The sequence below is a fragment of the Balaenoptera physalus genome (genome assembly GCF_965194825.1).
Source record: "Balaenoptera physalus genome assembly, chromosome: 7".
Taxonomy (NCBI): domain Eukaryota; kingdom Metazoa; phylum Chordata; class Mammalia; order Artiodactyla; family Balaenopteridae; genus Balaenoptera; species Balaenoptera physalus.
Window position 1 is genome coordinate 32,790,770 of NC_138886.1, and position 23,780 is coordinate 32,814,549.

At 43.2% G+C, this 23,780-nt stretch overlaps 3 protein-coding genes across 4 annotated transcripts in view; 2 read left to right on the forward strand and 1 right to left on the reverse strand.

Annotated features, from left to right (window-relative positions):
• The window catches only part of LOC309663964 (uncharacterized protein), an 88,158-nt gene that overhangs the window by 35,112 nt on the left and 29,266 nt on the right, over positions 1-23,780 (forward strand). The window lies entirely within an intron of this gene.
• SEC61B (SEC61 translocon subunit beta) lies at positions 7,466-16,048 on the reverse strand. Its single transcript, XM_082468807.1, has 4 exons — positions 15,905-16,048; positions 15,610-15,707; positions 10,612-10,713; positions 7,466-7,748 (listed from the first exon to the last, which is right to left on the reverse strand). The coding sequence occupies exons 1-4, from the start codon at positions 15,905-15,907 to the stop codon at positions 7,661-7,663; spliced, it is 291 nt and encodes a 96-aa protein (XP_082324933.1). The 5' UTR covers positions 15,908-16,048; the 3' UTR covers positions 7,466-7,660.
• ALG2 (ALG2 alpha-1,3/1,6-mannosyltransferase) lies at positions 16,304-20,676 on the forward strand. The gene is made up of 2 exons (XM_082468707.1): positions 16,304-16,716; positions 19,163-20,676. The coding sequence occupies exons 1-2, from the start codon at positions 16,369-16,371 to the stop codon at positions 20,063-20,065; spliced, it is 1,251 nt and encodes a 416-aa protein (XP_082324833.1). The 5' UTR covers positions 16,304-16,368; the 3' UTR covers positions 20,066-20,676.

A 23,780-nucleotide genomic window follows, 5' to 3' on the forward strand; every position in this document is an offset into this window, starting at 1 on the left:
TGCTATATGTCAACGTCTAGAACAATGTGCATGAAGAAAAGCTTGATAAATGGGAGTTGAACTGAACAATATCAATAAAGAAAACATAAAATATTAGCAAACACAACCCAACAACACATTAAAAAGTAAAACACCGTGACTCTTTCAGGGATTCCCCAAGACCACCCGCATGTTCGTTGATTTTCTAGAATGACTCACAGGACTCGGCACATAGTTGTACTCACAGCACGGCTAAGGTTTATTACAGTGAAAGGATACAAAATAGGATCATGGAAGGAAAAAGACACAGGTGAGTTCTGGAGAAATCCATGCAGGCTTCCTATACTCTTTCCCTCCTGTGAGGGACACATCAAGCATGATCCTTTCTCTAGCAGTGAAGAATGCAACCATGTGTGCGATGTTTCTGCCCAGAAAGCCCGTTAAAGACACAGTGCCCAAAGATTTTATTGGCAGTGGTTGCCTAGGCACAACTACCAAAATTCCAGACTCTCAGAAGGAAAGCTCGGGTACAGGAGAAATCACATCATCAATCAGCCTTAAATGCCAGGTCTGCAGACCACCAGCCAGGGGCCAACCTTGAAACCTGACCTCTCTAAAAATAGCTGTGTTCGGCCTGCTATGTTAACTCTTTTCATCACAGTGACAGAGTGGAGCTCATTCTAGGAATGCAAGGATAATACACATAAGTGAAAACTTGAATCTGGACACCAAGCTGCTGTATATACCCTCAAATCCTGGCTGGGTGTGCCAGGCCTTCACTGGTCCAGGCTTATGCTTACTGTATGAATGCCATCCACTCTGCTAAACAAGCTCTGATCACTACCAAATTCCCTGCCAAGAATTTACCACCAACCAAGGTCTTCTTGGTCTTGAGTCAGAACACTGGGGTTTTCTCAGTTCACCATGACATAAACAAGTCTCTGGACTAAACAATCCAAATAGAAATTGTGCTCACCTTGTGCATGAAATAGGCCATATTTACATTTACATTAAGGCTATCCACTTCCAGTGACCCAGAATGCTTGTGTTTCCAATTTGGGGCACCACCTTTCTCAAGGTTAAGTTACCAGAGCAATGAATCAAAGTTTGCTGATTTCTTGCTCTGCAGGAGAGGTGTTAGAAAAATAGAAGTCATTCAAGCTAGTGGTGGGGAAGGGTTTCTGGAGTTTAGAGATCAAGAGGTTCCACAGCTGCTGCAGATGTGAGAGAACTAGGAAGACAGGAGGGAGGGTGGTGGTTAAAAACATCGCTGAGAATTACAGACTGGCTTCCCCTTTAGTATGTATTGGTTTGCTAGGGCTGCCATAACAAATACCACAAACAGGGTAGCTTAAATGATAGAAACATATTGTCTCACAGTTCTGGAGGCTAGAAGTCCAAAGTCGAGGTGCTGACAGGTTTGGTTCCGTCTGAAGGCTGTGAGGGAAAGAACCTGTTCCAGGCCTCTCTCCTTGGCTTGTAGATGGATGTCCTCAAGTTCACGAGGTGTTCTCCCTGTATGGCTGCCTGTGTCCAAACTTCTCCTTCTTAGAAGGATGCAGTTCATATCAGATTAGGGACCATGCTAATGTCTCAGTTTAACTTAATTACCTCTGTAAAGACCTCATCTCCAAATGAGGTCACATCCTGAGGTATTAGGGGTTAGGACTTCAATACATAAATTTTGGAGCACACAATTCAACCCATAGCAACTTGGGAAAATGTAAGTGAAAACCAGAATTACTTTTAAATAACTTTCATTGGAGGATTGTGTTTCTTTGCACACTTTATTGTATTTGTACAAACAATAGCCCAGGAATATTCGAGCTGTGTGGAACAGAAGAGAGTAATGGGAGGGTAGAAGGGAAGGGGAGGGTCAAGGGAAGAGGAGAAAAGAAAACGAAAAGAAAAGGAGGAGGAGGGGAATGGGAAGGAGGAAAAGAGGAAGAGCAGTGAGCAAGGTCAGACCACCAAGCCTGCACCAGCTTCAGAGATCGGTGAGAGTGACAGCTCACCACTCACCTAAATTTGCTTTAATTTCGGTTTACTAAACGCACCAACAAGAAGTGCAAAGGATACGCACACATCACTACAAATGTTTGCTGGCCCCTCCCACCATCGCTTATGTCTCATGGAAGTGTTCGCAAGTGTGGTGGACCCGACAGCTCTCCCACAGTGGGACATGTGCCGGCTAGAGCCTTTTACACCATCCGGATGGACAGACGTGGGGGAGTGCCAAGCCAGTATCTAATGGCCCACCCAGTAAGGGAATCCCTGCCAGCACAGTCATGAAAGACTTGCAGCACCTTTCATGTTTTTATTGCCTCCTGGAGCTGACTGAAGGTTTCAGTGCAGCAAGGCTACCGCAAAAGGAAGTCTGACAAGAGTTTGTTTTGCTCATTCAGGCAGCACATGCTCTCTGAAAAGAGGTACTGCCTTGAGTCAAAGAGAACTGAAGGGAGAACCAGGACTCTGCAGGCTCTCGGGGCCTTCCACTCCACTGCCAGCTGACCGTGCGTACCACCAGGTCACAAATACACAAAACGCAAAGCCACCCAAGGCAGGTGGATTTCCCCAGATGCAGTGCAGAGACTGCAGGACAAATAGCACCATAGTTAAAGATTCAAAGAGAAAGGGGGACAAAATTAACACACTTGTACCTGCGATGGGCCTGGAATAAACCCCACCGTGTGCCTCGTGTTTTAGAGAGCCGGGACGCCCAGTCCGGGGCTAGCCAGATCTGCCCTGGAGCTGAAGCAGATGCCCCCGAGGGAATTCAGTGCGTGCTGAACTTTGAGAGCCCCTGTTTAAAGTCTACAGCCCAAACCAGTTTAGACAGGGCCCTGGGAGAATGAGCTTCCGTTTTCTTCCCAGCAACTACTGTCTATTAGAACAGCTTGAGACCATAGGGGCAGGCAAGAACAGGATTTACCACCTGCATCGCCTATGACCAGCGTCGATAGGGAGAAAGACAAGTACTTGGCAGGGCTAATTTAACCCTCTTACGTGTAATTCAAGTTCTTCTCGTGTCTTCATTTGCTTTGTGAGATACAAACTTCCAGCCCTTTACCCAAATGGAGTGATCTAGACTGTGTGTGACTACACCTGTGATTTCTATTTAGTTAATTTGCATGTTGTATTTTATCTTTAGCATGGGAAGGAGACCTAGTTGCCAGAGCGGCCAGGAATAGTATTTAAAAGTTTAGCCTTTACTTTAACCCTAGTTGGTCAATCTCGCTGTGTTCTTGGCTCACCTAACATTTGTGGTCACAAGAATGCAAAACAGTGCAGTTCTACTGGCTGCTTCTCCCTATTTTGTCTCTCCGTCAAGTCTTATGAACTTGTTGACTTTCTCCTAAATTTACTAACATTATTCATATTATTTTTACTAGCTAACCTTGCTGCTTTTACTCCTCTCCCTTTGATTAACATTGCCCACTGAGCAAAGCCCACCACTTGGTTTACCTCGTTCCAGAGTCTAGCCTCCAGAGATGTCTGCTGGCTTATGCAGAGGCCCCAAATAGGGCTCAGAGTGCAGTTCGGAGGTGGAGCCATGGCCTGGAAACAGGAAGCCTGGTTCTGGCCTCTGCTCTACTACAGACTTGCTGCACCATCTTGGGCAAGCCCCTCCTCTCTGGGGCCCCAGAACTCTGTTGTACAATGGGGAGAACACAGTCAGTCAAGTCTCAGCCCTTCCAGCTAGAGTATCCCAGGGTTTCCCGGTCTTCCTCTGTTATACAAGTGGCCATGCAGTATAGATTTCCTGGAAGGTAGCTCCAGTTTTGCAATCCCTGGCACCGTTGCCCACACACCATGAGCATACTGGTTCTTACTCTGTGGTCCCAACTACTGATTTCGCCAGTAGCTGAGGGGCCCTTGAGGGTGTCCCTGCCTGGTGTCTCCACAATCACAGTTACGTAGGACTTGTAGCCCTGGCAGCCCCGAGTGGGACTAGGATCCGAACACCCAAATGCCTAGCCTTCTGAGCATGAGTCACCTCACCAGGGCATTTCTAAAACCCCAGTAGAAAGGCGTATCACACAGTAATCAGTGTTTGTTGAATGAATAAACAACTACACTTTCTCTACAAACACAAGAGTTCCATAGACTGAACAAAGCTCAGGACTGAAATAGAGAAACCAATTCCTTCTGCAGAGCCAAAACCTCAAACTGAAACTATGTAATGCCTGGAGTACACCAAATGGTGGCGCTTTCTTGGAATTGTGTTATATTTAAAGCTCTGTGTGCAAGCTCTATTGTTGTGATACCCTTCCCTGGCCCTCAACCCAAATACTTAATAATCCTATCTATGTGACTGCAGTGGGTAAGTCAGAGATCTGGAGTTAAATCCCAGCCCTTCCACTTACAAGCTGAGTGGTTTAAACTTCAGTTTCCTCTTGTGTAAAATGGGGCAAATAGTAAATTCCTCATTAGGTTGTTGATTTAATAAGAAACCTACATCTCCAAAATTACTGAGAATAAGCATGTGTTAACTGTTAGCTAATTAACAAAGCAACTCTTGGATCTTTCTTCTCATTCAGTCTTCCTGTTTGGTGGGAATTATCATATCTATAGTCATTTACAGCTAAGGAAAATGAGACCCAAAAAACAGAGGTGAGACACCCATGATCCCACAACTGGTAAATGGCAGGGCAGCAGCTGAACCCAGGTCAGAAACACTTCCAAGCCTGGAAGATGGGGTCGTAAGCGCAGTAAGTTTAGACCTTCTAGTAGAGTCAAACAAACTTGGTCCTGCCCAGAACCCTCCTCCTGCAGCACTTGAGGGGAGGGGCAGTGCAGCTCTGGAGTTCCTGTGCATAGGAACACCACATACTGTACAGTATTTCCTGTTGAATGAAGCCAGCTTTGTAGACATTTTCATCCATTTTAACTTGATGCCAACATTTGCATTTCAGAAGGTTTTTTTCAATTCTTCCTATGAGGACATAAGCACCTGGAAAAAAAAGTGGAGTCTAGACTAGGACAGGTGTGAAAACAGAAGGTATATAACGTGTTTCGCCTCTCCCAGGGATAGATCTTTTCTCGTCTACTCTTTTACTGGAATGTGTTCAAGGCACTGTTGGGCCCAGAGATCTTAGTCTTTCCATCCCTCACTAGCCTCAGGGACTCTTGGGCGCTTTCCCCAATATGGTTGTTCCCCGGTGACTTAAAAGGCTCAGCTCAAATTGCAGTTATAATGTAATTCACTTTCCCAGTTTTAATCACTTAGAGCTTCTATTCAGCATGTGCTGGCTGTGTCCATTCAGTAATGGCTAGATTTTAGCCCATAGTCAAGGGAGCTTGAGGATTCTTTGGGCCAAGGTAGCCTCAATGCAGGTCAAGGTCTAATTTGTTAAGTTTTTGAAATTACTATAAATGGCTCATGATCCCCTAGGACTCAAGAAACAACAGTCTAGGAATCCCTATTTAAAAAGAAAGGAACATAAAATGTGATATATACATAAGTGGAATATTATTCAGCCTTAAAAAGGAAGGAAATTCTGACATATGCTAAAATGTAGATGAATCTTGAGGACATTATGCTAAGTGGAATGAGTCAGTCACAAAAGGAAAAATATTATATGATTCCACTCATATGAGGTACTTAGAAAGTCAAATTCATAGAGACAGAAAGTAGAATGGTGGTTGCCAGGGGCTGAGGGGAAGGGGGAGGGGGAGTAGAGTTATTATTTACTGGGCTTAGAGTTTCAGTTTTGCAAGATGAAAAAGAGTTCTGGAGATGGACAGTGGTGATGGCTGCACAAAAATCTGAATGTATTCAATACCACTGACTTGCACAGTTTAAAAACTGCCAATGTGGTACTTTTTATGTTATGTGTATTTTACCACAATTTTTAAAAATTGGAAAAAAAGAAAAAGAGAGGAAAAAGGAACAGCTTGAACACTAAGACTCTCAGCTATGGTATTAGCATTGTCTCATCAGAGCCAAAAACAGCTACATAATAAATGTTGTACATTTTTATGCCCAACCCCCAATTTTCCTTCTGCTGAATGAAGCATCTTGCTCTGCCACTGAAAACTAGCATTTTCTCCTAAACCACTAGCTCAGAAAAGTCAGTGACTTTCAGCAGTCAGTCCACTAGAGACCACTGCTAAGCAGAGGAGGCTAACAGCAGCACTGTGCAGTGAAGAGAGTGCACCCCTTACAACCAAATAGCTCCCCCAGGTGGCTTCAGCTTCTCCCCCAAAGAAAAACAGACCCCCCTCCCGGCAGAGGAGCAGATTTCTTTCCCAAATTAAATGTGTAACTTTTAACTGTTATTAGTATTGTCAACATGAAAAAAAATATATATCAGAAAAAAAAAAATTCCGTTATAGATACTATCATCTTTAATTTCTTCCAAATGAAATTGACTTTTTCCTCTGACTTTCAAAATGAAGATACTTATTTCATGCAATAATCAATTCCCAAGATCAAAGGGAACCAGTTTTGCATCATTTTTTTCCCCAATAATTTGCCATCTGTTAGGATTTACAAGAGCACACTCACCCATATATTGCCCTAGGAAATCATTTTTAAAGATACATACTTTCACCACTTAAATTTGGCACTTTGGACCTAAAATTACTTTTCAGCCAGGATTTAAGAAAAACACTTATGAAACTGTTCTAGAATTTTTTTTAATAGGCTTAGAGAAAGATGTTTTCCAAATTATTGATTTTTTAAACTAATACACCTCTTCATCATTTTGTGATTCTGCTGGACAACTAGAGCGTTTTACATGGATCTCAATCTTTAGAAATTGTGGCTTAGAGTCCTAGACTCCTGGAGTGCACACCTTTGAGCTATTCTTGGTATTTCCTATGGTCTACCAGAAAGTGAATGCTCATATCCAGAAGGCAGCATAAGCTAAGTGAAACTTCAAAAATTTTTATTTTTGGTTGGAATTATATCAACTCAGTTTAGAAATGGTATCTCACACTGATTATTAAGGTCTTTAATTTTCAAAATGAAAACAAAATTTTATATAAGAAATCCAATTTATCAAATGAATTCTTTCAAAAGGGGTTTAGCAACAAGTGATAAATAGATTGAAACCCCTCATCTACACCCACAGAATTAAGAACTGATAGAAAGAAGAGGCAAAAATATTATGTATGGTTTTAGAGACAAAGAACAGAATGAGCAAACATTTCATCCAAGATTTCTGGATGATTTCTATGACGATTCTGCTGGGTACCAGCTGCCTTTGAACACAGATCTGCCTGATGGAGTCATAGGCACACTCCTTGAAAACCACAGAACACCCAAAATAACAGTGACCAAGACAGAGATACCTAGAAGAAAACAAGCCAGGGCCACTGACAGTATCGTGCATTTGAATGACTACATGGTCATATAAGAAACTGTCAATCCAACCAAAAAAACAATCTCCACAAAACGCTTTCTACATATTTACTTGTAAATCTAAAGGCAGAGAGACTAAGGGCCCTAGCAGCCAGGCATAAGCAATGAGACTTGGTATATGAATTAAAAAGTTTATTAGCCATAGGAAAAAAATGATTCCTTAAAATCAGTTTTCATTAAGTTCCCTGTAAAACAGTAAGCTTACAGAAAATTTCTTTCTCATGAACAGAAAATCACTATGCTTTTGGTCCAAGATATGTTGGGTTTTTTTCCTTTCTTCTTCACATGACAGACAGATGGATGTAGCCGAATCTATGAACGAGTGTACTTGCCCCAAATGTGCAACATAAATACAGAAGCGATGAACAGAAGACTCATAACCAATACTGGAACAGGGCCACTGGAAATAAGAAAAGGCAGGCTTAGTTTCAGTAATAATACATTATTATATTTGTAATATTAAAGGCTGCCTAGGGGAAAAGGGAGGGGAAAGCACCTAAGATCCACAGAAGAATATTATTTACATCATTTAAAAATATTCCAAAAATTATTACTGTGGATAGTTTGAGGTTGTGGTGACAGCATTGTGGTTATTTAGAAAGAAGGAATCCTTATCTTTTAATGAAACATACTAAAATATATACAAAAAAAGGATCTAATGTCTTAGAGACACTAGTCTCTTTAATTTGGTGCATTTGATATTCTCCATAATAAAAAGTAATTTTAAAAATTCCCCAAACTCTTTAAGTGCAAATGATCCAATTACCAAACTATTATTTCAAATTAATATTTAAAGACAACCTTCATCGTCTAACTACAATAAACTAGGCATAACAAAGATGAATATCACATTATAAGTTATGAAGCATTTTCAAATATATGATCCCATATGATTAACAAACTGAAGACACAGGCGAAACAAATATTAATCTTATGAAATAAGAACACAGAGCCTAAGAACACAGAGCCAGAATGGAAAGGAGGGATCTGAACTCAGGTTTTCTGCTTCCACACATAGTGCTCATTTTACTGCTTTAAGGTTCCCATATTTACGGGAGCAAACATTCTAGGCAACATTAATTAAGTTTGATTTATATTTAGTTTACTGTAGAAAGGAAGTAGATTTTACTCATCAGCCCTTCCCTACATCAAATGCTTTCCAGGTTGAGAATTAGTACACGGGTTTCTTAAAGGTAGAACTCCTTGATTTTACACAACCTGTCAATGCTGATGTCAGTCAAAGGCCTCGTCTTTTTGACTCTTCTTGCCAACAACAGTTTTGAAGAATTCAAGATGTCCCTTCACCTCCCAGATACACCTGGGGGTGGACACAGGAAAAGAGCCCAGGAGTCTATAATTAGGGCAGTAGAGTAACCCAGCGGAGCAGCAGGTAGCAAGAGTCCACTAGTGGACGACAATCAGTGCACGGAGATCCAAGTCCTTGCTGCACTAGTGTGTTCTTCCAAATGTGTACAATTATGGGAGTAAACACACTTAAAAGTACCTAGGAAGAGATCGTCATCACGATGCACTGGATCACACTGCCTTACTTTACAGCGCCGTTAGGTAACATCAGCCATAAAGCTGAGAGTGCCGTGCTTAGAGTCCAAGCGCTGGAGTCTGGAAACCAACTCTGTCCCTCACAAGCTGTGACTGTGGCCCTGTGACTCACCTGCTCCAAACATCATTTTCCTCATCTGTAAAGTGGGGATAATCACAGCACCTCTCTCATAGGGTTGCTGAGGTAGTAAATATATTAACACATACACGGTGCAGGCTTCTAGTAAGCTCTCAGGAAATGCTACTATTATCAACCTGAAAAAGAATTCTAACTCCCAGGAAGAGCCAACAGCAAGCTCCAAGATGGTACCTGACTGCTCCAAGATGTGGATTTGAGGATACAATTTCCCAACTGTGTCCTTTCACCATAAACCTCTCTCTCTGGTATGATGAGACTGTGGTTTATGACACTGCAAAGGAATAGCTTCTGTCGATTCCTAGGACTCACAACAGCACCAAGCAAGCCTGGCTGCACAACAGCCCAAAGCGAACAAGCCAGATTCACCCACAAGAGGACAGTTGTTTCACCACCTCGATAAGGGTTTAAAATGTTGTCCCCTGGATACCCTGAAGAGCAAGGGGCTTCAAAATTTGTCTCTGAAATACTCAGAAGAATTACCTCTAACAAGGACCAAAACGCTGCCAACTCACACATCCCCAACCCCAAGAATTACTTCCTGAAATACATTCTCACCTTGTAAGTCTTCGTCATAACAGGGAAATAAATAAGTAAATAAATAAATAAAACAAAACCTCAAGAATTCTAGGGAAGTCTTTCTAAATTAAATTTGTGATCTAAGTCAAGCTAGTGGTCAAAAGTTAATTAAACTAATCCAAATAAATCTGATTTTGTCTCTGTTACCAAACAGGCAGAATGGAAAGAGCATGGAATTTAACAGTCCCAGAATATCTGGTTCCAGCTCTTGCTGGCTGTTTGTCTTTGACAAGTAGCTTTGCCTCTCTGAATCTGAACTTCTGAACCTGAGGTGCTATACGAATGAGAGCTGCTGTCATTTTTCCAATTCCTCATCCACTGGATTCAGTCAGGAAACAGCTGTAAGCAGTGGTGTCCTGGAGCCTACCTGGTCAGAAACCTGTGGGATTAGGTTTCACAGTACCAGAAAGCGAGGTGAGGCATGGGAACAGGGGTTCCCCCAGATGCCCATATCCCATCACCTAATGAGCATTCCCAGGCCTAGAACTTGGGAAGTGATAGGGGTCCAGTCACCACCCACCAACGGCAAGGAGGCCAAAGAACTTTTGGTAACACAGCCTAATGCAGAAACTCCCATTAGACTGCAATAATATCAGCTTATGCCTCCAGGAGAGCTTTGACAAATCACCTAGCTCCTATTCAAATGGTTACTCCTGTTTCTCAGTGTCGGACAAGAACACCAAATGAAGAGCAATTTCACCTAATTAAACCATTTTCCCTCCAGTTCTCTCTATTCCCATCATTTATTCTGACAGAGCTACATGAAGATGTTCCCTTGCTTTCACTCAAACCATGAACAGATGTCACTCCAGGCCCTAAACTAATTGGCTGCTATATGGACAAACCAAACCCCGCCCACCTGGCACAAAGGAAGCTGCTGTGTATTACAAATCTCATCAAAGCAAACACCACTGGTGGCAAAGAGAGAGTGCTGCCAAAGGGCTCTGTGATTCTGGACAGAAGCACAAGGTCTGCTCCCAGGACTTACACTTTGAGCCCCGGTGAATCTTCTGTGTAGAATCGCCACATCCCCCCAGTGCCTGCTGAGGTCGTGCGGCCTGCGCTCCTCGTTCCGCAGCTGGCATTTTTCCTGTTGAGAGAAAAAATGTTACAAATGGCATTTTCTTGGAAACCCTTATCAGAGCATTATAACATATGCTACCATTACACTGGTAAAGAACCAAAAAATTAACTTTTTCTTTGCTAATACCTCCTTGCTTTTGCTTGCTTTTACTCCACTGATCATAAGCACTGAGAACTGAGTACCCGCCATACACTGATGCATACAGTAACCCAGAGAAGTAGTTACCATCTCCATTTTATAAATGAGGAAAATGAGGCTCATAAAAGGTTAGGCAAAGTGCCACATAGCCAGCAGGCAGCCACGTGCGGCTGTGGACCCAGTTCTGACTTGAGCCCATCCACTTGCTCACACATATGGGCACCGCATTTGGACAATGCACTTCAGTTTCACTTCACATGTATTTTTGTGAAGTCAAGTAAAAAACTCCTGCTTAAAAATACCCTGAATCCATATTATCTGATTTTTAAATGACTACTTTAAAATGTTTTAAAATTACTGTATTTTCTACAAAAAAGACAAAAAACATAAGTTGTAATTGTAATCCAAGTGTCAAAACAGAGTATATATTTTATGAAAAATTATTTTACAATCTGTTTTCACTATTTTGATATACTGACTGTAGATCTTGGACAGAGGTAGGACGTGAAAAAACACAGGAAACACCCAACCAGAACTTGTCCCTCACAAGGGGATCAAGGCTTGTGAAGTGAGCTGTGTGGTGCAGGCAGCCCTGGCACACAGAAGCAGCGAACAGCACTAATGCCGCTGACCAGGAAGGAAGCCAGGGAATCCTTTCCCTCCTCTCCTCAGTCACTGGGAATCCCTCCCCAACAGCTATTCTCCCACACAGCACTCCTCCAATCCCACTTCTCATCGCCCCTCAGTGCGAAACTGGTACCACGTAAAAATAAGTAAGTTTGAGACAGGTCAGAAGAAACATTCTTCAGCCCATTTATCACCAACTCAGAAATTCTAGGGAAGGGGAAAGGAAGAGAGAGAGAAAGCCCTGTCCCATCACCACCCCTCGCCATTAACCAAATCCCAACACACCCTCCCTCAAAATCCCATTCCAGTTATCCGTGGACTGCTGGTTCTGGATTTTTGAAAAAAGACGGGCATACAGGGAGAAACCAAAAGTGAATACCCTATCCCCACCATCTCTTCTTGCCTCCCAACTCTGGTTCCTAATCCCCACCTCACCCTACCAGACTTTATTCCACACTCTGAATGCAAGAAGCACTGGTCTAGAGCTCAGGGAGCTTGCCCTGCTGCATGGAGTGGGAGAGTGGAGTCCTGGTTCCAGTGTGGGCTCCAGCAAAAAGAGCTGTGTTCATGCTAGCAATCTAAAAACAATTAGTGTCAAACGATGATTTCGATGTACTGTACTAAAAAGATTACATTTCAGACACATTAATTATGGGCTACATGGTCACCTGGGAACTTCTAACTCCATCTGTATGTTTCTATAAGAAAACTGATTGTAAACTGTACAGGGATTTACAGAGTAATTCATACACTTACAAGAGCTTTCACACACAGATACACATCATCTAATTGGTGGAGTAGGTACGTGAAATTTTCCTCGTTCATAAAAAGGAACTTGAGCTAGATGATAAACCCAGTGTGGACATAATAAGTCATCGGCTGAGCCAAGACTAGGACCCAGGTACTTTCTACTATTCCCACACCCACCCAACTCCAGTTCCTGTCTTCAAAGTCTTCAGGAGCCCCCAAGGAATCAGTCTGTGCTCTTTGAAGATTTCTTACATCTGCTGGCACACGGGACATAGCAGAGGATTCAGGGCACCTAGAAATACCAAAAATGTACTCAAAATACCTCCCATCCCCCCTACTGGGAAGCTAGGTAGAAGTTAACAGAGCCCATTTTAATCTCCTAAATTTCTTTTTGGGGTCTATTTTACCCTTTCTTTCTGGCCACTGTGTAACTGCCTCCCTCTTCCTATACCCTAACGCAATGGTTTTCATAACCAACCTTTAACACACTTTGTTCTAACATGGTGGTCTTCTGGCTGTTCCTCAAAGAAGCCAAGCTCATTCCCATCTCAGAGTCTTTACACTTAACTATTCCTCTTGTCTAGGAAGCCTATTCCTCCCCAGACCATTGCATAATTTGCTCCCTTGTCTCTTTTAGGTCTCTACTCACCTGTCACCTACTCTGAACACCCTATCCTCACCCACCCTCTAGTCTCCATACAACTTTATTTTTCTTCTTGGCCTTACTGCCTGAAATTATCTATTTATTTGCCTTGTTTATGGTCTCTTACATTGGAATATAAGGTTCATGAGGTCAAACCCTGACTAGCTTGTCCACAGATACAGCCTCATGACTGGAACAGTGCCTGGCATGTACCCTCAATAACTATTTGATGACTTCCTTAATACCCCAGCTAGTCCATCACCTTACTGTGCCTGATTCCCATTAATCCTGAACACTAGAGACTGTCATACAGAGTGAAGTCAGAAAGAGAAAAACAAATACTGTATATTAATGCATATATGTGGAATCTAGAAAAATGGTGCAGATGAGCCAGTCTGCAAGGCAGAAATAGAGACACAGAAGTAGAAAACAAACATACGGACACCAAAGGGGGAAAGCATGGGGGGTGGGGGGGATGAACTGGGACACTGGGATTGACCTATATACACTGATATGTATAAAACAGATAACTAATAAGAACCCGCTGTATTAAAAAAAAAATTCAAAAAAAAAAAATCCTGAACACTGCAGCATTTTAAGGCTTTACAGTTTACAATGTGTTATTGCTCCTTTTCATCCTAGCAACTTCCTTTTATACTGTAGTAACAGAGCAAGGACGCCAACCCTGGCCTTACCTTAAATCCCATAGTTACTTCTCAAGGTTCTACTTCTATTACCTCATTGAACATGGAGACAGAATGCAAATCTGTGGACTACATAATCCACAGCACTATTATTAACTGTTAGCTTCAACTTTTTCTTACAGACTCACAAAGAGGGAATATATTCTTGAACAGTCAATACCTATTACATTATACTCATGAAGTAACACTTAGAAGAGTACCAAGATTCTAGAAGGGAACTCTGTAGGGTCTCTCAGTACATACAGCCATGGTCTGTTGAGTTACACTGGCCCCAGCAGTAGTGAATTCTAAAAGATGACATCAACACCCCCAACTTGATAAGCTGCATCTGTCCTCAAATGTTTGTGTCTCCATTTCACTTGTGCAGCAGTTATTTCAATTTTATTTATTAAGTAAATAGTTATTTCATTTATTTGATAAACACATGATCTCTCTTTTTTTTAAGAGTTTTCAGATGGCTAAACTTCTCTGCCACAGTGTTACCAATTCTCCTTAACTAGACCCACTCCCCAAGAAACTGTACCTACAGGACAGGTTTTCCATTCCAGCACAAAGAATCTTTGAAATCCAGGGTGGGAACAAGACAGCACCCCAAGCCCAAATAACTTACACCACAGCCTGACACACTTTCCAGCTGGTCCATCCCAGCCTTACCTTGAACATCTTGATGACAGGGAACTCAGAATCATTCAGGGTCATCTTAGCATTTCTCATAGTTCTACTGGAATTTTTTTTGCTCTAAGATGAAATCTGTCTCATCTAAGTTCAAATCATCAGTTTTAGATTTACCTACTGTAGCCAACAAGAGAAGTCTCATCCCTCTTCACATCCCTGAGAATAGTTTTCGTGTATCTCTTCAAGGTCTTTTCCTCTCTAGATAAAACCCCCACTGGTTCCTTCAAAAAAATCCCAAGATTACAGGGTAGCTTGATTCCTTCCCTCACTCATCATTTATTGTGTCAGCCTTATGGTAGGATAGAGCTGATGGGCAGTTTTTGTCAAAGTCTAATGAAGGAGATAAACATGGAAACAGAAATGCTATTAGAAGGGTATGAACAAAATGCCTGGGAGTAAAAGAGAAGACTAGTAGCTACTGCTGCCTTTGGAGTCAGGCAAGGCCTCAAGAGGAAATAACCCCTGAGCCTAGTCTTGGAGAATATACACAAATGGCCGGAGAGGTGGGGGTGGGGGTGTCTAATGAGTTCAGAAAACAGTAATAAGCTCACTGTTGCTGGATCACAGGAGAGAGAAGAGAAGCGATTAGGCGGGGGGGGGGGGGGGGGGGGGGGGACCCACCACCAAGAGCCTTGGTAACCCTCTCCCCCTCCCCACCATGTTTAAGTTCAGCAACAAGAAACTAACCAGCAGTGTGCCAGAATCAGAGCAGAAGATGCATTAGAGTGGAAATGATCTGGAGAGGAGGCGAGTTAACGTAGAAAATTCTCTAGATGTGAGAAACTGAGGGCTAAACTGAGGCAGTAGAAATGGAGAAGGAAAGAATGGATGAGAAGTTCTTCATGTACAATATAAACGTACTGGATAAAGACAGCATTAAAAAAATCCAAGATGACGCTGAAGTTCTGGCTTTGGGTGAACGAGTTTACAGCAGTGCTTTATGGACATAGGGAGATATAATTGGGGGCGGGAGCTGAGGTGAAAGGAAAGACTGAGCTGCGCATTAGACGAGTCATGTTAGACCGAGTGTGTACGGGACTTCCAGATAGAAATGTGAGTGGAGAGCTCAGGTCTAAAGACACCAGTTTAATGACGTCGGTTTTCTTAATGCTGTCTATGACCTTACTCCACTTTAACTTTCCTTTTTCAAGAGTGGTACTCAAAGCTGAGCAATGCGAAGAAAATATTGCCTCCCTCTCAAGACCCAGAAGACCAAGAAGTCTTTAATTACCCCTACGGCCACATCACAGGCAGCTCGTTTTGCCCTTATAAATCTTAACATCCCAGGATCTCCTTCTCAGGACCAACGAATTCTTGGGCCCTATCCCTCGGAGCCCACAGCCGAGAGGGTCGTAGGATCCTTACCTCTGCCGGACTGTGGATCCCGCCGCCCGGGCGGCCACTGCTTTGCTGGGAGAGCGCCCTGAGGAGCCCACGTTAGTGCCACTGGGGGTCGGACCAGGCTGTAGAGGGAGACAAGGACAGAGACTGGTGAGCGCCGCCGGCCGGCCCCTAGACCCCAGGCTCTGACGGCCGAGACCGGGACATGCACGGGGGGCTGGGGAAAACAAGGGAGCCGCGGAAGCAGGACAAAGCGTAAGGCAGGAATCTCGGTGCCTGGGAGAAGCCGGGACAAGGAGGGACGGCTGGGGCCACAAACCATGCTGAAGACAGGAAGGTGGCAGGAAGCTGAAGTGGACGGCGGGGAAGCGGTGGAGCCCGGCGGCCGGAGGGAGTGACTCAGGTCCCGCCCCCAGACCTGCTGGCAGGGTCCTCGCTGACTCCAGGGACGCCTGGGCTGTCCTATGATATGCCTGTAGGAATTTTGCAAGAGGAGACCTGGTGAGCTGCTGTATGGGAATTACAGACCTCATGTATTTTTCCTTTGGATCACAGCGTCCTTCCTAGAGTCCAGTCTCAACCAATGGGAGGATCTAGCCATGGTGAGACGAGAAATTTCCTCCGGCAGTTACTAGGCACCCACAGATTCGCGCTGACGTGACCTAACCGACGCACGCGCCGCGGGGCGTGGTCGGTCCCCGTCTAGGGCCAGCTGGGAAGCTGGAGGAAGGAGCATGCGCGGAAGCCCTTAAGCGTGCGAGGTGAAGGTACGGCTCCCGGGCTATGGCGGAGGAGCAGGGCCAAGATGAGGACCTGGGTCCTAAACCGTCCGTGCTGTTTCTGCACCCGGACCTGGGTGTGGGCGGCGCCGAGCGGCTGGTTGTGGACGCAGCGCTGGCGCTGCGGGCGCGCAGATGTAGCGTGAAGATCTGGACGGCGCACTACGACCCCGGCCACTGTTTCGCGGAGAGCCGCGAGCTGCCAGTGCGCTGCGCCGGGGACTGGCTGCCTCGCAGCCTGGGCTGGGGCGGCCGCGGCGCCGCGATCTGCGCCTACGTGCGCATGATCTTCCTGGCTCTGTACGTGCTGTTCCTTGGCGACGAGGAGTTCGACGTGGTAGTGTGCGACCAGGTGAGGTGGCCACGACCGGCCCTCGCCGCTCCTCTTTTTCTCACTACGGAGGGCGCGCCGCATGACCTCTGCTGATCTCTCCCTGTCTGTGGTTCGGAAAGATCGGAACTGATCTGGAGAGATCAAAGTGGGAGTGAGACTGTGGTTCTCAAACTTTAGTGTGGACCCGTTAAAGTGGCAGATTGCTTGGCCCCACCCTCAGGTGTTTTCATCCTGGGCCCCTGAGGTGGGGCCCCGAAATCTGCATTTTCACTGGATCATCGGGAGATTCTGAAGCATATGGGCCTTGGTGCTCGCTCTAAGAAACGCAAGCATTAGAAGTCAGCCTTCAGTCATGTTTTGTATGTCTTCCCTGTTTTGCACTATTCTTCTTGACACTAGTTCCAAGCCACATGCATCCCACTGTAGCATTTGCTGTCAGGCCACTCCGTTCCTCAGCAGTGTCATGTGTTTAATAAAGCCCTAAGCTAAACATGTCATGTCCCTATTAAAACTTTAACATGGCTCCCCATTAGTCTCTGGAGAAAAATCCAGGCTCTTTACCTTGGTAGGTAATGTCCACCTGGATCTGGGCTCTAGCTATTCTAGACTCTCTGTGGTTTTTTTTTTCCCCAAAAAATATTTATTTTAAAAAGTAACACCTACTCAGGACTAAAAATTCAAATAATAAGAAAGGCTAGAATGTAAAAAGCCCCATTCCAATTCCACTCCATAAAGACAGCCACTTGTTAACAGTTTCTTCTGTATGCTTTCAGAAATTGTCTGTGGCTATACCAGCATATGATGTCTGTTCATAGACACATCTTATTTGTAATAATTAGGATTATGACACACCTACTATTGGACAGCTTGCTGTTTTTCACCAAAAATTTTTACTTGGGACATCCTTACATATCAATATTAGAGATTCACTTCATTCTTCATAGTGGCTGGAAAATTTGCTTTTGTTTGACTGTACCGTAATTTATACATTCTCTGCTAAAGGACAGTATCAGTGTGACCAGTTTTTTGTGAATAGATCAGTGTTGTAATGAACATCTTTATGCCTTTTTTTTTTGTACTTCTGCAAGCATGGCCTTTGAAATTCATAGAAATAAAATTGGTAGGTCAAAATTGGTAGGTCAAAGAGTTGTACATCTTAAATGTCAATAGCTTTCGCCAAATTTGCCTTCCAAAGAGGTTCTGTCATTCTACTCTCCCACAGTGATAGAGCCTGTTACTCCATGCTTTTGTGCACATTGGATGATATCAGCATTTTAATCTTTGCTAAACTAATAGGTGGAAATGGCATCACGTTTGTATTTGTATTCTTTAATTATTACTTCTGAGTTACTTTTGATCATCCTTGCTTGTGTACAAGCTATTTCTTTTTGAGAAACGTGGGCACTTACCAAATATCCTGCATGTGTAAAACTAGTCAGTAAGTATGAGGCAACTGAGACTGTAGTGGCTAGAGAAAAAACCGAGCTTGGAAGTGGGAGACCTGGATTCAAGTTCTATATCAGCTACTTTCTAAGTAGCTTTGGATAAATCACTCAATATCCCTAAAGCTCACCTTTTTCAGGTATTAAGTGAGCCAGAGATTGACTTGTAAAGATTACCCAACAGGAAAGTTTCTAGTAATGATTATGGTTAACATTTCAATAAATACTGAGCACATAGTGTGTGCTAAATTCTTACACGTTTTATATGCACCAGTGCATTTAATAATGACAAAAACTATATGGGTTTTTTTTTTAAACTGGAATTGCCACCAATTTACAGAAGAAACTGAGGCCCAGAGAGAGAGGTATATAACTTGGTCATGGTCACACAGCTAGCTAGTAGAGCTGAAATTCAAACCCTGCCAATCTTGATTCCAGAGCCTACACTCTAAACTACTGTAGTTCATTCATTCACTTCCTTAGGATGAGGAAGATCCTGGAGTGGCTCTGTCCAGTGTGGTAGCCACTAGCCATAGGTGGCTCTTGAGCACTTGAAATGTGGCTAGTCTGAACTGAGATGTGCTGTAAGTGTAAAATACACATCTGATTTTAAAGATTTAATGTGAAAAAGAAAAAAAGAATAGAAGATCTCATTAACTTTTTAAGTATTAATTACATTTTGAAGTGATAGTATTTTAGATAAAATACATTAAAATTAATTTAACCTTTAAAAAGTTGGTAGTGTAGTTAGTAGATTTTTATTTCCATTGGACAGTGCTGTTCTAGAGGAAACCACTGGACTTGCAGCTTTAAATATTTAGCACATATCCAGAAACTGTCTACCAGCCTTCTGTACACCAGGCATTGTACCAGGTGAGAGTCTGGGGGCACACAAAGAAGAACCAGACATTGCCCATGAAGGGCCCACAGACTAGCAGGCAGGGTAGGTATCTGTTTCTTTGATTTGGTTGAAGTTTAGTCGACCAGTCACTTCATCTGATGTTGATTTTTGCTTTGGCTAGGTGTCTGCCTGTATCCCAGTGTTCAAGCTGGCCAGACGGCGTAAGAAAATCCTGTTTTACTGTCACTTCCCAGATCTGCTTCTCACCAAGAGAGATTCTTTTATTAAACGCCTATACAGGGCCCCAATTGACTGGGTAGAGGAGTACACCACAGGCATGGCAGACTGCATCTTGGTCAACAGCCGGTTCACAGCTGCCATTTTTAAGGAAACGTTCAAGTCCCTGTCTCACATAGACCCCGATGTCCTCTACCCATCTCTGAATATCACCAGCTTTGATTCAGCTGTTCTTGAAAAGCTTGATGACATAGTCCCCAAGGAGAAAAAATTCATACTCCTCTCCATCAACAGATATGAAAGGAAGAAAAATCTGACTTTGGCACTAGAAGCCCTAGTAAAGCTGCGTGGAAGATTGTCATCCCAAGATTGGGACAAAGTTCATCTGATCATTGCAGGTGGTTATGATGAGAGAGTCCTGGAGAATGTACAACACTACCAGGAATTGAAGAAAATGGTCCAGCAGTCTGACCTAGGCCAGTATGTGACTTTCCTTCGGTCTTGCTCGGACAAACAGAAAATCTCACTCCTCCACGGCTGCACATGTGTGCTTTACACACCAAGCAATGAGCACTTTGGCATCGTTCCCTTGGAGGCCATGTACATGCAGTGCCCAGTCATTGCTGTTAATTCAGGCGGGCCCTTGGAGTCCATTGTCCACAGCATCACAGGGTTTCTGTGTGAGCCTGACCCAGTTGACTTCTCAGAAGCAATAGAAAGGTTCATCCATGAACCTTCCTTAAAGGCCACAATGGGACTGGCCGGAAGAGCCAGGGTGAAAGAGAAGTTTTCCCCTGAAGCATTTACAGAACAGCTTTACCAATATGTCACCAAACTGCTGGTATAATCAGATTTTTTTCAGGTCTTTATGCTGTATTCATTAACATCACATTTGTAGATTGTTGACCCAGTTTTGAAACCAAAGAAAAAAAGCCTAGTATCTAGGGCAGAAGAGATTTTTTTTTTAACATACTTGAATCTTGAATCTGAATCACCTTCCTGTACCCCATATCTCCCAGTCTGCTTTTTTAGAAAAAAATAGTATCTTTTAGACTGTAATAATTCTGAGTCTTACCAGTGTTGATTAAGATATAAATATGGTACAATTTCACATTCAGCAGAATATTTTAATTATATGTTCTCTAGATTGTTGCTCTACTTATAAATTTTGAGTTATATTGTGCCTTATTTGGTTTTAACACTTTAAGTGTGTCATCATCAAAGTTGATTAATTTGGCTTCATAGTGTAATGAAAAGACACTTACTGTAGTTTCCAGAATCAGTCCACCTCAGTGTTCATTGACCTCTGTTAGGAAATTTTTGTTAGTCATACCTTTGCCTGAATCCATAGCAATAATGCTTTGTTTTTTTTTTTTTTTTAACAAAGATGATTTGTTGTGTTTTTGCACACAGACATGACAATAAATGATGTTTATCATAGGAAGAGACAAAATACTAGATTTTGGCCTCTGTGATCTATTGTGGTGGTGTTAGGACTATAGACAGCCAAGCCTGAATCAGAAACTAGAGTTAACTGGATATTGGAATGAATGGCTATTGTCACGTGTGCAGTGTGCATCTTGGTTAGGGTTTGTCTCCTAGTGTTATCTGAGTCATCGGCTTCATTAATATTTGTGTTTTATTAAGTAAGCGCCTGCTAAGTGTAAGACACAAGTGCTTTTTATCCTTCAAGGCCTGCCTCATGCCACTGCTATGAAGCTTTCCTTGACCCTCTACCCAGCTCCTGAACTGGAAGTGACCTTCCCCTTCCACGTTCTCTGACCTTCTGGTGGCACTGACCAGTCTTAGAGTTCATTATTTACCTATTGGTCTAAGTACAAATAAACATAAAGCACTTTCCCACATATCCTTAAAGCTAAATTCATTTTCAGAAATAGCAAAAATCACTAGCCAAAGGTTCCACATTAATCAACTCTAAGAGCACAGACTTGAGAGCCTAACAGCCTGTGTGACTTTGGGCAAATTGCTTAATCTCTGGGCCTCAGCTTCTTCATCTGTAAAGTGGAGTAACTACTCTTGTACTTTCCTCATAGGGTGGTTGTGATGGATTACCATAATATATGTAAAGTACTTAAAATAGTAGTTGGCACATAGTATGGGGTATATAAATACTAGCTATTTTGCAATTTAGGGATATCAAAAATTACTGTCGAAGTTCCGTGTGGTTTGGTGCTGCATTACTATATTGTTCTTTGGGGTTCTTTAGAGCATGAAGTTTCAGGTTGTGATTTATCACGTCGGTCTATACCCCAGGAGTATTTTATTTTATTTTATTTTATTTTATTTTATTTTATTTTATTTTATTTTATTAATGTTTAAATCACTACCAAATTTAATGTTGTCAGACTTAGTATTCATTAACATTTCATTACATTTGAAAAGACTGGATTCTCACAGGAGCATTTTAATGAAATGAAATGACTGTACCAGTAAGGAGTTCTCTAAAATGAGAGTGTCAGGTTTATTGAGTCTTTTATGGAATGAAAAGTTCAGTTGAGTTCTCTTTCCTTTGGCGTTGTGAAAGCTTGCCATCCAGTAAAGTACGTCATCCCATCTGTGGTGGCCCCCAAGCTGTAAGCTTATTCAGCTTTCTGCTTTCCGGAGAACTGCTTGTCTCTTTCTTGGTATGCACTCCTGACGCTGCGGTATTGAGCGTAAAAAAGGAAAATGGCTTGCAGCCAGTTTCGTTCCAGGTGCCTGCTCTGAATCTAAGAGCCCCTGGTTGTTCCCCAGAAGAAGGACGTGCTGCCCTGAGGGGGAAGTCTGCATCTCCAAAGAATGGCCCATAAGGCATGCTGACGCATAGATAGTGGTGCATAGATAGTGGTGCATAGATAGTGGTGCATAGATAGTGGCGACAGAACTATGTGGAAATACAAGGTTTACTGATTTGTTGTTTAGTATTCGTTCCGTACTAAACCTATATATACATTCATGCTCTTTGAATAAACTTGCCTTGCAACCATCAGTTGTCTTGGCCCTTCTGACCCCATACTGGTGCTTTTCAGTTCCTTACCCCTCACCGCCAGGAACTTCTAGCTTTCTGCAGCCGGTCTGCGGCACCCATCTTTTGTGGCTTGGTGCATGTATTTCCCAGGGAACTGCAGCCTTTCCAGAAAGGCCTGATGGCTCTGACCACTGGGTTTAGGACAGACAGACTCAGTCATGCACTGAGCCATAACTGATGCTTACCCATTCCAAGCACTAAAACTTTTGCCTATTTGACCATTTTTATGCAGATCTTTCCAAAATGGGCTACCTGGGTTCATGGGCCTTAAGTTTAACTTCCCTTCATTGTCTGAAGTCCCAGCAGGTGACAGTAAGACCACAGATCTGGAAAGGATGCAAAGCCCTGCCTGAGCTTCCAGCCTCTGGTGCATCTTGGACCTAGGATGGAGCTTTGCCCATAGGAGGTATTCACAGCTTCCAGAACTAAGGAGAAGTTAGGGGAAATAGAAGCATGGAAGACTGAAGTGAACTGTCCAGGACCTTAACAGTAGTAACTCTTCTGGCACTTAACTGTGGGCCGTGAGACACATATCAGACAACTCATTTAATCCTAACAGTTCTATGAGGTGTCGGTACTCTTCCCTTTCGAGATGAGTGTGGTTAAGCAGTTGCCTGTGTCACACAGCCTGGAGGGATGGGCAGCGTCTCAAGGCTTTCTGATTCCAAAGTCCAACCACTTTACCGTTCTTCAGTCTGCCTTCACCCTGACCAAGCTCCTTGTGTGTGTATTCAGTCAGAAGTCCTCTACCCGACTGCAGGCACACCTGTTCAGGTCCTCAGGTTTAGAAAGACTTTGTTATTCATTTTCCCTTTTCATCTTCAGAGCAGTCTTGTGAGGTGGGTATGATTGTACCTCATTTTATACACAAAGAAGCTCAGAGAGATGGAAGACTTGCTCAAGGGCACAATTGAAAAGTGAGTGAACCAGGATTCAACCCACAGTTACCTGATCCATCCAGGATGGCACATTCCAGAATTTCTCAGCCAGCTCCCCTTTGACAATCATAAATATCATATGTCCTTCAATATTTATGAAATTCAACATAAATATAGCATTCTTTGAGTCAAATCAAAGCTGGGGGACAGGACACTTTTCTATCTTCAAATTAGTGCTCTGACCCTAAAAGAGGTGCTGATGTCCCACATCCACCCCATTGCCCTATCCCAACCCCGTGAGAATCGCTGCTTGGAGGCCATGCCACCTGCCCTCACTGTAGCAGACATTGGGTCATTCAAAGTACTAGTGGAGTTATCAGGGTCATTTCCTTGCACAAAGCAGAAATGCAAGCTGATGTAACTCAAAAGGTTTTAAGAGTTGGGTGTTTGAAAAAATCCACACCAGAAAATACTGTCACGTCCCCACCCCCATCCAAGGATGGGTGAGCTGGAGATGGAAGCTTCTTTCTCATGCACTCTCTTTCAAAGGGGTCACTGTTTACCTGTGACGGCTCACTCACCTGTGCACATGGATGCAACCTCTGACCCTTAACACACACACACACACACACACACACACACACACACACACACGA

What these genes read in the sequence shown, in the direction of transcription:
- ALG2 (XM_082468707.1), top strand. Translation starts at nt 16,369, where the DNA reads ATGGCGGAGGAGCAGGGCCAAGATGAGGACCTGGGTCCTAAACCGTCC. An exon ending in ACGTGGTAGTGTGCGACCAG is followed by an intron (nt 16,717 to 19,162) that starts GTGAGGTGGCCA and finishes TGCTTTGGCTAG; the next exon opens with GTGTCTGCCTGTATCCCAGT.
- SEC61B (XM_082468807.1), bottom strand. An exon ending in GGATCCACAGTCCGGCAGAG is followed by an intron (nt 10,714 to 15,609) that starts GTAAGGATCCTA and finishes TTCTCTCAACAG; the next exon opens with GAAAAATGCCAGCTGCGGAA. An exon ending in GATTCACCGGGGCTCAAAGT is followed by an intron (nt 7,749 to 10,611) that starts GTAAGTCCTGGG and finishes TCTTATTTCCAG; the next exon opens with TGGCCCTGTTCCAGTATTGG.